The sequence below is a fragment of the Erigeron canadensis genome, chromosome 5 (assembly GCF_010389155.1).
Source record: "Erigeron canadensis isolate Cc75 chromosome 5, C_canadensis_v1, whole genome shotgun sequence".
In the NCBI taxonomy this organism is placed as follows: Eukaryota; Viridiplantae; Streptophyta; class Magnoliopsida; order Asterales; family Asteraceae; genus Erigeron; species Erigeron canadensis.
The window spans coordinates 21,567,209-21,581,259 of NC_057765.1; the positions used below are offsets into that span (position 1 = coordinate 21,567,209).

The following is a 14,051-nucleotide window of genomic DNA, read 5'->3' on the forward strand; positions in this document are numbered from 1 at the left end:
GTAATGGGACTTCCACCGCCAGTCATGCCCTCGGATTGACTATGTTGGTGATATGGTCGATCTCTATCGGACGATGAAGTGGCATGCCGCTGAGTCCAATCACCACTGCAGTCCAAAAAATAAATAAATAAATAAGTTAATACCAAATTAAATCAACATAGAGCTTGTTAAATAAATTGGCTCGCGACTTATTGAGTGTTGATCACAACAGATCCAAGACCAACATTATTGTAAACTATGCTAAAATGTGTATTGAACCTTTAAGTGAAATGGGAAAGTAGGTATTTAGAGAGAAAGTAGGTATTTAGAGAGAAAGTAGGTATTATAACTATGAAAGATTAATTGGTCAAAAGGTTAACTTTTCATTACATGTCGAGGTTTATATAGCCACATAAATTGCTATTAAACCCCTTGGATAGTTACAAACAAGTACAAGTCTAATTACATGATAAACCCTTCACCATAACATAATAAACATAAAGGACAAGACAAATATTAATATACAAAACACGCACTACAAATTATAAAGCTAACAATATTGTAAATAGTAGATTTAGGCTTAATTATGGATAAATGGTAGATTATGTGTAGTGTGTGAAAAAGTGTGTTTTAATGTGTGTTTTGAGGGAATACTGGTATTAGTATAGACTTGATATTTAGAATGATTTTATTATATGTAAGAGTTAATTACAAATGGGGGTGCAAGGGGATATTTATACATTTCACTAATTAACATTAACACCCCTTCCACTAATATAATTTTACAATTAAACACCATAAATTATAAAGCTATCAATCTCCCCCTTGGTGTTGAATTGTAAATGATGCATCGTCATCGGTCTTTAAATAAACATGATGAGCCCATTTGTTGAAAATCTTCAATGTTGAGTAGACTTTGAAGCTTTCTCATTGTCTTCAACGTCTTGTATCAACCTTGACTTTGAATCTTCTTAACAATCATATATATTTGACGATAACTTTCTAAATCTTAATCTTCTCTTGCAACTTTTGAGTACTTGGGGTGTATCTTTGAAATCTTTGTAACTTTTTAGCTTTGACAACTAGAACTTTTGAGTGTTGATTTCAACTTGATCTTGCTTGGAGAAGTAATTTGAATTTTGAATAACGTACGGAAGCTTGGTTTTGACTTTGAATTCTGTTGGCATTGCGGAAGCTTGGATATCTTTAACTTCTTTTGGCATTGCGGAAACTTGGTTTTGGAATGTGAAAATTTGGTTTGACTATGAAACTTCAGCTCTTGATCTAACTTGTCTTTAAATCAACAATCATCTTGGAGCATTTGATCCTTTGATCAATAAATTTTTGCTCCCCCTCAAATAAACAACTCTCTCGGAGCAACTTTATCAAATAAATGATTGATCTTCAATTTCTTGCTCCCCCTTAAACAAACAATCATTTCGGAGCATCTTTAACAATTAATCAATTTATATATGAATTTACTTTTGCTCCCCCTCAATTTAACAATCTTTTCAAACTATGAGAGAACTTAACTATCTAAGTTAATATTCAACAAAAGGACAACTTCCATCCAATCTCAAACATTCTTATCATCGAACAATGATCATTCTCCCAATAAATCTTTCCTTTATCGACCACATACTTTCACAAACTAAATTCATTTTGAATGTTCTCGAAACAATCTTTCTACTGTATTGAAACAATCTTACATCTTTCAACATATCAAGTTAATTATTCACCCTCTTCACTTAAACTAATGATCTTTCGAACAACCAATCAAAACGATTATCATCAATCAATATCTATAAATCAAACTCTACCTATAACCTTGAATTCTATCTATCAATCTATCAATCATTTGCCCATTTCTCCCCCTTATGATGAATATGTGAAACTTGTTCATCATAAAATAATGATTGATAGCATAAACGGTATATGGTGTTTGTGTTCTTTGTGTTTGTGTAAAGAGAAATGAAAACCGGATAAGAATGATCCGTTAACACAACCAAAAATCAAAAGGATTAATGGTGTGGCCTAAAAATATAATGACTATTTTAAGGACTTCCCATTATCATCGAGAAATGCACAAAGCTTACCTCTAAATGGTTCGGTCTATGGCTTTACAACCAATAGATTGCTTTAAAGAATGTTGAACATGGCCAGTGTCACAAAAGCGTATCGATAACCATGTTTAGCTTTCCTCAAAGACTTTGGGAAATAAATACGAGGTCACTTAGACTTCTCGTTAACTCAACAAATTCATAAAATGAAAATGTGAGACCTACGTTCAACGTTGGAAAAGATGTTAGCATTGGTAGGATTTCCATTCGATCATCGTGGAATATCAAAAATATGATATCACTACGAATGTTCCGGCAATATCACAAAGATATGCAATGTCACAAAGACATATAATTACTCGATGTGTCCTAAGAAAAGATTCAATCATATAATGATATAGCAATAAGCTCTATACTCAATAAGTGCATGTTCGAAGTCGGGGACCGGAGCAGAGTGTCTCCCTTTTTCAATATCAACGTCTTCCAAATGAAGAGTCGATAGTAATGTGAAAATCTCCGTGAGAATAAAGCAAGTATTTGTTAAGAAATACTTGAGTGGTTAGGAAAATATGTGTATTGCTTCACTGGGTCCATGAAGTCTTATTCAATATCAAGAAATCAACAAATGAAATCCGATAGAAACGTGTTGACCCAGCTTTTTAAGAATTTTGGGGAGGGCTTTTAATTCTTTTAGCCCTTTCTCACATTATCATTTCACCATAACCTCTCACTTTTCGACTACTCCCTCTTGTCCTATTTGCACAAACATCTTCACACTCAAAAACCCTCACAATCTAGAATTAAGAATTTAACTGCAGGGTTAGATCTCATCAGTGATGACATGATCATGGAGTTTTTATGAGTGGCCTAAACTCTCATGTGCAAATTTAACACCGAACTTCAATATAGATGATAGAAAATGGTTAGAGAATCATCCAAAGTGTTCAAAAATGGCAAATGGGTTTGAACACTTGGAAGTTTTGTTTTGGAAAACATACTCCCCCTAAATATATGCAAGATTTGAACAAAGTTTTTGCATATAAAGGGTGAGAAAAAGTTTGGAAGTTTCGCACAAATATTAAAAATAAGACTACAAAGGTAGTACACAAAGGCGTTCGATACCTTGCATCTCATCCTAATACTTTGTGAGAAGCTAAAAGACAAAGTAAATAAAGGTAATGAAAAGAGAAAATCTTTTTGGATTTTTCAAAAATAAGAAAATGAAAATCTTTTTGGAGTTTTCTTAAAAATGAGGAAATTACTTTTTAGCACGGGTTATACACTGAATTGTGTATAAGCCACTTTTCATCAAATCACTTCGAAATTACCTTTGGAACCCATTTGAGAATAGGCCCAACGGTTTTTTGTTTGTTTAATGACCAAATGTAAGTCTCATCGATTTGATGAATTGACGTTGCATTCCACGGTGAACTAAAACCCGGTGTTTTAGTTGAAAAGATCTTTCGTGGAAGCAACGGTGAAAAATCATTCTTTTTCTTAGAAAGAGAAGCAATCTTTAGAGATTGAGTTGAAAAATGATTTTTCGGAACAAAATCATTCACTTTTTGCACAACAGTTTTTACAGGTTTTGGTGCAAGATTAAAAAGTTCAGAAAATGAGTATTTGAATGATTTTGACTCAGTTGACTTAGCTTTTAAAATCGGTTTCCATTTTAATTTTGTCAACTGAGATTTTGCTTGTAACAAATGTTCAGAATCATCCTCGAATGATAGAAAAGAGACAAAAGTATTTGTTCCATCAAAAATAAGTTTCTTAGAGTACTTCTTACCCTTTTGCAAGGAGTAATTAGAAAACTGGGAGACCTTTCTTTCAAAAGGTTTTGAAGATTTACCCGTGTAAATCCTCTTTGGAACATCAACTTTTGGTTTGGGTGACTCAAATTTTGGAAAACTTTTAAATAACTCAATCTTGTCAGATACAAAATCAGGATCAGTCTGAATTGAGGTCTTACTGGTCTTAACAACATCAAATTTAGGTTGCACAGGGGAATTCACAACTTCACACATAGGACAATCAAGTTGAGTGCAAGTTTTATTAACGTCATTGGGTGGGCCAAGAAAGTCAGAAGAATGAGTTTGAGTTTGAAAAGACTTGGTTTGTGTTTACAATTCAATCTCAAGGTCGGAGTTTCTTTTTGTCAAAAGAGTTTCGTTAGACTGAAGTTGCAAACACTTGTCTTTAAGACACTTGATTTGAGCACAAAAATTTGTTCTTTCTTTTTCAACTTTGCTCTCAAAAATGGCGGACTTATTTTGCACCTCATGATGAAGCTTAGAATTTTGTTGTTGCAAAACAAGTTCTTTCGATTGACTGTCCAAAATGGTTATATTGAGCTCTTGGAGAGAATTGTCCAACTCATTTGTTAATTTGGAAATCTTTGATTGCAACTGATCATTTTCTTTTTGAAGACTTTCCTTTTTTGACAAAATGACATCATTTGCAGATTTAAGCTCTTTGTTTTCAGATTTGAGTTGGTCAATTTGAAATTGAAATTTTTTTAAATGTATTCACATCGACTTTCTTTTCCTCAAAACAAACCACTGCACATGGATACGAATTGATACACCAACAAATGTGATTATCATGACGACGTATTTCTTCCCAACTTGGCTCTTCATCCATTAAAAAATCTAACACCTTTGCAACAAACTCGTCTGTTATTTGAATAGTCATTTTGAATCAAAACTTAATGACAACCAAATAAAAGAACAACCTAAGACAAGAACTGAAAATTTAGCCCAAGAAACTTCTTAGCCCAACAACCAATAATAGCCCAACTGATCAAGAAAGAAAAAAAAATAACAGCCCAAAAAGAAAAAATAAAGATTAAGCCCAAATTTAAATTTTAGTTCAACACAAATTACTAGCCCAAAATACTATAAATGTAGCCCAAAAGAAAATGTAACTCAAATTTTAAACTAAAAGGAATAAAAAAAAACGGATGACACGTGAAAGAATTTTGAAAAATGGAACTTTGTTTTTTTTTTTTCTAGCCTTTTGAAAAAGGATGACGTGCTACAAGTTGGTCACGTGGTGACACAGTTTGGACCAAACACCATATTATTTGTTTCTCCAACACATGAATTAAAAATAAATAAATTTGGAGGCCAAACCTAACTTCTTACGCGTGTAAGATGGAAATGGTAGACAACTATTAAGCACTCATGATTTTGACCAATTACACTTTGACAACTCAATGAGATACTGCAACACGTTTTACTTTGAAAGAGATGATACACTCTATTCAATATACGTTTTCTGTAAATACCCGTGACACATTATCTCTCTCTTTGACAACCTTTCACTTTATACAAGACACAAAACAAAAACTCTCTTCTTTAATAGAAAAATCACAATCTTTCTATATTTCTTTAAACAAACACACCCGAAAAGACTTATTCACACAGATAGTAAATCAAGATGGTGAATGAAGAAATGGTTCAAGTTCAATCAAACATACAAGAAAATACATATACCGGTATGGTTCAAGTTCAATCTTTACTGTAATGGAATGGGTTTGAGTTGGGTTTGGGTATGAGAAGAAATGATGAACATATACCGGTTATTAGAGAAAAGAACAAATACCAGTTTTCGGGAAAAAAATTTGGGCAGAGTATAGTTTAGAAAATACACGAAATCATGTACTAATGCCGGTTTTGGTGTAAACCAGGCATAGGTTTTGAATACCGGTTTTGAAAGCCGGTAAATCAAAAGATAATTACTTCACTAATACCGAGTTTTGAATACCGGTAAATGAACAGAAAAAAAAATAGAAAACCGATTTTATAACTATATTCTTATATTAAATTAAAATTCACGATCTCTTTTTCGTTACTTTGAATCAGGATAGAAAATCAGAACGAAAATGCTTAGAAAGAAAATGCGCACAAACCCCAACCAATTTTACGGTCAAAACACTTTGCCGGAAAGTTTGCCGGAAAAGTGATCACCGTTGAATCGGATCGAATCAGAATAATATGAAGGAATCAAGTCGAGGAACAGGTCGGATTTTTCCCATAGGCTCTGATGCCAATTGTAAATAGTAGATTTAGGCTTAATTATGGATAAATGGTAGATTATGTGTAGTGTGTGAAAAAGTGTGTTTTAGTGTGTGTTTTGAGGGAATACCGGTATTAGTATAGACTTGATATTTAGAATGATTTTATTATATGTAAGAGTTAATTACAAATGGGTGGAAGGGGATATTTATACATTTCACTAATTAACATTAACACTCTTTCCATTAATATAATTTTACAATTAAACACCATGAATTATAAAGCTTAACAATTATGCATATTCATTTAATAACTTAGAGCCAGTAACAGTTATGATGATTTCTGTGTTCTTCCTCTTCAAATCTTGTTCTCATTTTTTATTACGGTTTAAAATGGACTGTAAAACCAAAGGAGATAATGCCTTCCATACTGAAGTATTTCCAGCCAGTTGTCCGAAATAGGCCTGTGATATTAGAAACATTATTTATAAATTATTAGGCACACGAACTTTAGTTTACAACTAATTATAAGAAGTATATATATGAATATGATATCCACGTGGTGATCGTATATAATTTTTGGGGTTAACATATATATTGTTGTTGCTGTACATATGTTTGGGTACCACAAGGGCATTTTCAGGGGACATTTTTAAATATTCATAATACTTTCGGATTAAATCTGTAACTATTTTTTAAATTTTTTTTCGTGCATATGTGGGTACTATTTTTATAGTACTTAATTTCAAGATTTGTTAAAATATAGAAAGTTCCTTACTATTTTATGCAACTATAATATAATGGGCCGGATAAGTATCTTGAGATATATTAACTTGTACAGTTTTTTTATTTTCTGTAAAAAATCTTCGATCCGATTCATTGTATGTAAATAATATGACTTACTTTGAAGAAGTTATGATGGAAAAAACTTCCATTCCACAATCATCGATCTGCAGTGTAAGCACTAGCAAAGAACCGAGGAACAATGAAGGAATGAAATCTCCTTCAACTTTAACATCCAATATAGGCTCTCCTTCACTTCCCACTACCATAATCTGACCGCTTCCCTTAACAACATAATTCATCTGGACCGATCCATCTGCTACATAACTTGGTGCCAAGATAGAATTGTCAATTAACTTCACAAACTTTGCACTAGACCGATCGCCTCAAGCATTGGAAAGTTATTTTCTGTCAAAGAATTCACAGATCCGCAGTCTATGAAAGAAGTGTGGCGCAATGGTTCATCAAGGGTTGCGTATAGTTTTTCTGATGAACAAACACTCTTTCTTGCTGCCATAGGTTTTATAAAGCATGAGAGTTTTATTAAATTTTTTATTTAGTTGTTGTGTCTTGATTTGAATCATTTTGTTTGTATTAGTGATCATATTAGTAAATCTGGTATTATCTTGTGTGTATCGTTTTTTTATATCACATGTTTTTATTTGCACGCCACATGATCGATTAAAGGTTCAATTTACCCTTTTAATCTATACTCCTATCAAACACTTTATCCCTGAAATATCAAAAATACCCTTAAAAGAAAAACCTTAGGCATATCCCTTCTTTTCCTTGAAACAACAATGGCGGTTTGCACTTTCAGCCGGACAAAGAAACACCTGAGTTGAATCATACATTCATATAATGACACGGTACCGCTACTTAACCAACGTTTTTTTCCTATGCCCCGCCGCATCGCGCGGGTACAAGGCTAGTATATATATATAAGTTTTAGGTAAGTAAAACAAGTATTAAAGTAAAACAAATAAAACAATAGGTTTCTTTTCACTGAAAATCACTGTGCATCATAAAAAGTATCATGCATAAATTGTCTCGTGAATCTTCGTGCATCAAATTTACCATGATCTAAGGGTCAAGATTTTGTCCTATTTTTTTTTTACTTTAATACTTGTTTTACAATACCCAACCCCTATATATATATATATAATACCAATCATAATTTTGATAGATCATTTTTATTCATGGTAATATGATGAAAGTTTGTTTGTATTTTTGCATTTATCCTAAAATAAGTTATCTCATAAAAATTAAAATGAATAATAAGATGTTATTTTAAATATATATATATATAAGATTTAGATAAAACATATTATATTTACCTTTTTTAAAGAATATATATAAGATTTAGATAAAACATATTATATTTACTTTTTTTAAAGAATATGTATTAGTTATCAAAAAATAAGTTAAAAAAAGTTAATATGTTAAGAGCAAGCGACACATATCACATTACTTGAAAGTTGACATAAATTGAAAAAATATTAAGTTTGATACACAATTAAAGTATTAAGTCTCGATTTTTTTTATTTAAGTAATACATAAGCGAAATGAATAGTAATAGTTAAAGACTTAATTAAATAATTGATCATTTATATAACATAATATACAAAGATAATAATAAAAAGATGGTTGTTCTTAGTCGTTAAAGTGTTATCCATTAAATTTTAAAGTCATGGGTTCAAGTCTCCTTAGTAACATATAAGTGATATTTTTAACCATGTATAGTAAGGCTCGAGTAGCTCGTAAAGCTCGTTCGGCAGTGAACGATCTTTCGAGCGAGACGAGCCCAATTTTTTCGTCTAAAGCTCGGATCGTCTAACTACTCGAGCTCGTTTTTTGGTTCGGGTTCGACTCAAACTCGATATAGTTAAACTCGAACTCGGTTTAAACGAGTTCACACTCGAATACGATGCTAGTTATAAATTAAGTATTTTAGTGAGATATTTTTAATAAATATAAATACTAATATATAAATATATTTAAATAATGATTAAATATTAAAACTAATATAATAATTATTTAGATTGACCTAAATAAAAAAAATTAATTTATAATTTTAATATTCTAGAGTAGGTTCTTTATGCATTTTTAATCCTCGCCCTATGCAAAGGCTGGATGTCTTAATTTATCATTAAGATAAAAAATGAGAGTTGTCTTTCTATCTTGGTAGAGTTAAGACTTTTTAAATTTCCACTTCCCTAAACACCTTATAGATATTAGAAGCCAAAATCCGTAAATTAATGGCATTAGGTGTTACATTTTATATACATTTATGTATTAAACCGTTATGTTGCCCATCAACCTAACTGCAAAATACGACGGTGGTCGTGGGGGCGGTGGTGTGGTGGTGGCGCAACTGTTGGTGGCAGACGTCGATTGTTGTAAGTAATTGATATAAAAGTAATTGATTTAAAGTGTTAATGGAGATATTTTAAATATATATATATATATATAGTGTAATTTAAATATGTAATTTAAAGTATATATAGTGTAATTTAAAGTATATATATATGTATATATATATATAGTGTAATTTAAATATGTAATATGTTTGGAAGTGTTGAAAGTATGTAATATTTTCATTTATCACCTCTTAAAATACTTTTACATACGTTATCCCTTTAACAATAATTAATATATAAATTATATCAATTATTTTTACATTAGTTATCAACACCACTCGACGCTTCCGACACCAATAGTCCCCCCTACTACCACACCGTCACCGCCACAACCACCGCCGCATTGTGCGGGTACCGTGCTAGTTAATGTTAAGTCACATAATGTATGTGAAAATATTTTAAAAGGTGTTAGATGAAAATATTACTGATTAAAGAACATTTTAAGAATATAAATATGTGATATCGTTGACCCAATCATTATAATTTTAAAAAAATATACCTAATCTAGAAAGTAATTATCTAGAGTTGAAATTACCTTAATTGCATGAAACTTTTGAAATGCTTGACTTCGTTATAGTAAGTAGGGGTTGGGTATAGCAAGTATGTAGTAAACAGTAAACAAATTATTATAATTATATAATTCTGCATAATTAACCTCGTATACAAAAAAAATTACTTACCATTTTCAATCAAAGATAGAGTTAGAAAAATATTATAGATATTAAGAAAGTATTCTACCACAATATAATTTAGTTTAATTGTAACTGGAAATTATTAGTAACACCATTCTAATCACCAATATAAATTCCAAATGAATCCCACCAATTATATTCAAGGCAAAATGGCATTTAACATTCGAAACCCTTTTTCCATCTTCGCATCTGTTTGTTTAATTTCTGCTCTTTTTGTAAGCCATTCTTTATGTTCGAATGACGATGAATTATTTGTTAATAGAAATAATGGTTTTACACCTGCTTTAGGGACATTGTATGGAGCACCCAATGGTGTTGGATGTGGTAATTAATTACATATACATACATTAATTTTATGATGTTTATTTATTGTACTTTTATCAATGTAATAATATTTTCTCAAATTCTAGCGTTTTTTCCGGTGTTCTCAAAGTTTAATTAAAATTTAGTTGTTAAAAACAATTAGCTGGTGTTATTATTGTTATTATTTTTAATTTTTGTTATTAATAATAATTTTCATTCAATGTAAAATATTTCATTCAATTATGATTGCGTAAAATATTTCATTCAATTATTATTATTATTATTATTATTATTATTATTATTATTATTATATTATTATTATTATTATTATTATTATTATTATTATTATTATCTACTTGTAATCATCATGTACGGCAATACACATATAGGAGAAGCTTGTGGATTGGATGATAATGTAATTAGATTACCTCCATTCTTAAGCATGATAGCAGCTGGAAATTCTAGGATTTTTTTGCAAGGTAAAGGATGCGGTGATTGTTTTCAGGTAATTAAATATACGAGTAGTAAATTTCATTCATTATCCATATAAAGTTATATACATAAAAATAAGTATAGATATAGGTGTTGTAGTTTATATACAGTATATGCTTCATATATATATTATATATATGTAACTCTATTGAGGTTGATTGTGCTTAATTAGATCAAATGCAATCGTGAGCCTTATTGCTCTGGTAGACCGATCACTGTTACGATAACGTATGAATGCGCTGGTAAATGTAACGATGTTCCTTATCACTTTGATCTAAGCAGTCATGCTTTCGGTGCAATGGCACATCCAGGACAAGCTGCAAATCTACGTGATCTTGGCCAAGTTGATATTCATTTTCAAAGGTACGTTCATATATGTTTTTATTAACTGTTTGCATATATTTGTGTTATATACTACTGTATATGAATTTTGCTAGTTACAGTCTTAATGATCCATTGGCGGATCCAGCTTTATACTAGGGTGGTTTTATGTCCATCCTCAAGTTGGCCCAATTATTGTTAGAAACGTGAAATAAACATATAATAGAAATTACATTTAGACGTATAAAAAAGTTAACACAATGGTATAATAAATACTTAAAAGCTATTAAACAATGACAGAATAATAAATAAAATAAAATAATGAAAACACAGGTTGTTTTTTTCATAAACCAACCATGGTATAAATATAATTTCAAAGACTATGGTTTGACAATTATTTCTCATCCACCTTACAAATGTTTTATAGATTTATGTAGTATCACCAATGGTTATATTTTTAAAGATTACAACATATGTTTTTTTCCAGTGAATTGAAAGCTAAAACGGTTGGTCCAATGCATGGATGTAGTTAACTACGTATAATATAAAAAGTTATAAGGATTCACGGTATCCACAAGATAATTAAATACACAAATAGTAGTGGTTTTGTAAAAGCTGATTTTATGCCTATGATCCACAAGCATGTAATCACCTTCATTGAAGCCATAGCGAAGTTATTGATTTCCCTAACGCTTCCTTCATTGAAGAGGGACTCGAATGGAACAATTTTTGGGTTGTACTTATACTTCTGATTCCAAATTAAGACAATTTTAACTCATATATAATTTTAACACATATGTTCCAAGATTCCTTGATTGCATCGATGTAACTCATCCTATCTAACACAATTTGATGTGCTATGATATTGTATATAGCGATATGGAAGCAAAGATGTAATTATTATTATGCTAATTTTTAGTTGATGTAAAACATTCATATATTTTTCATATCACGATAATGGTTGTTTGTCACAATATTTCCTATGAGCTCATTCATATGATTCACTATAAACAATAAAAACCCCATTCTTCAACCTTAATTATATATCATCAAGTGTATAGTTATACTTCATAACATAAGGTTAATTTAAACCATAATTCAATACAATATTATTTGTTATTAATTATTTGTAAGAAAATCATATACGGAAAATAAGTTATAATGGAACATAGATCATAATATTACTTGACACAAATTTAACGACTGTAGATATAAATGCTAACAGTTATTAAAAAAATCAAATATTAAAAAAGTTATAAAATGGATCGACATAGCTTTTTGAAACAATCATTCTTTGTTAACAAATCTAGATAACGTTTTTCTTTTAATAATACTAATCTGTAAGAAGATTTATAAGAAAATCAAAAGAAAATTAAAAGAATGATAGACTATGATGTGGATCAAAAAGGGTATTATAAAAATTAGACATATTAAAGGGTATCCAAAAAGTTAAAAATATTAATTTTGATGTGATTAGTAGAATATTAATTAATAATATGTATTGTTGGAACATTTTATTCATAGTTGAATGACTAAAAGAGTATTTGATTAAAGATTGAATCAATGATGATGTCATCATTTTGATCTAAGGGTGGAAAATTAAGAAAGAAATTTAATAAAGGGTCTAGATTACTTTATTTTTGAATTAAGGGTTCTCTTTTAGTATATATTAAAGATATATATATATATATATATATATATTAAAAAGATAAAATGAGAACCAATAAATTGTCGAGAACTGCGAGAATCATTTTTCACCTTTTAGATTAAATAGATCAATGGCTAAGATAAATTGATGGCATTTATGTAAATATTTTAAAAAGAATTAATTTACAAATAATTTAAAGCATAATAGGAATATTGAAAAAAGGAAAAGAAAATGTTTCAAATGGTGTACATTTTTTCAAATGGCCCATTAGCCCAACCCGAATCTAAAGAAAATGTTTTCCAAATTCATATGCTAGTTGTAAATCTGAAAACCATTTGTCTCTTTTACATTTTTAGAGGGTGTTTGGGAATACGTTTTGAATTGATTATCTGATTATTACGTTCGTAAAACGCAGATAATCTGAAAAAAGTGTTTGTGTAAAAAAAGTAATTATCTGCTATGAAAACGCAGTTTTAAAGAAGCATGTACCTACCTGCTTTTTCAAAACGCAGTTTTGAAAACGCATAATCTATTTTGATAACACAAAATCTGTTTTGCAATCTCAATAACAAACACCCCTTAGTGTTTGATTTTTAGGTATACATGTTGAAGATAACTATATGGTATATGCATGGGTTGTCAAATTAGATTGTTTTTTTTTTTTTTAAATTAATATAATTAATTAGACCGAAATGTCTAACTAGAGTTCTTTGTATATATAGAGTTCCATGCAACTATGGAACAACAAAGATTGCTTTCAAGATTGACAAGAGTACAAGCCCTTCCTGGTTTTCAACCGTGATAACTTATACTGATAAAGATGGTGGACTTAAGGCAGTGGAGATAGCATGGACTGGCTCGGATCGATTTATTCCAATGAGAAATCTTTGGGGTGCTGTTTGGGTAGTCGATACAAACCCATCGACCCACGGTCCATTCTCGTTCAGGCTTACTTCTCCAACAAACAGCGTTGTTTTTGCTTATAATGCTGTTCCAATGGATTTTAAAGTTGGTCATACTTATTTCTCGCATGTTAACTTTTAGTTTCGAATGAGGCCGGACACGAATAGGGGCCAGATATATATAGAACAGAATTAATACTCGTGGAGTATGTTCAACTATATATGGTGTCGTCTAGAGATTATGTTAATCCCCTTTGGAAGATATAACTCATTGTCCTTTCTACTCCCATGATTTATTGAGAATTATTTAATACATATGCATATTTTATAGCTGTATTATGTCAGTTTTTTGATTAGTTTGAAGGTTAATTTCATGATATAAATCATATAATACGAAAGAAAATAAGAAAATTTTGGATTACAAGTATGTATT

At 30.3% G+C, this 14,051-nt stretch overlaps 1 protein-coding gene and 1 long non-coding RNA gene across 2 annotated transcripts; both read left to right on the plus strand.

Moving 5' to 3' along the window:
- Positions 1-5,294: 5,294 nt before the first annotated feature.
- LOC122600362 lies at positions 5,295-7,486 on the plus strand. Its single transcript, XR_006324039.1, has 2 exons — positions 5,295-5,538; positions 5,906-7,486. It is a non-coding gene; the product is annotated as an uncharacterized LOC122600362 (long non-coding RNA).
- A 2,615-nt stretch (positions 7,487-10,101) lies between these two features.
- Positions 10,102-13,785, plus strand: LOC122601341 (expansin-B6-like). Its single transcript, XM_043774109.1, has 4 exons — positions 10,102-10,276; positions 10,645-10,760; positions 10,920-11,110; positions 13,439-13,785. Exons 1-4 carry the CDS (start codon positions 10,102-10,104, stop codon positions 13,758-13,760), a joined length of 804 nt encoding a protein of 267 aa, XP_043630044.1. The 3' UTR covers positions 13,761-13,785.
- The last annotated feature ends 266 nt before the right edge of the window (positions 13,786-14,051 follow it).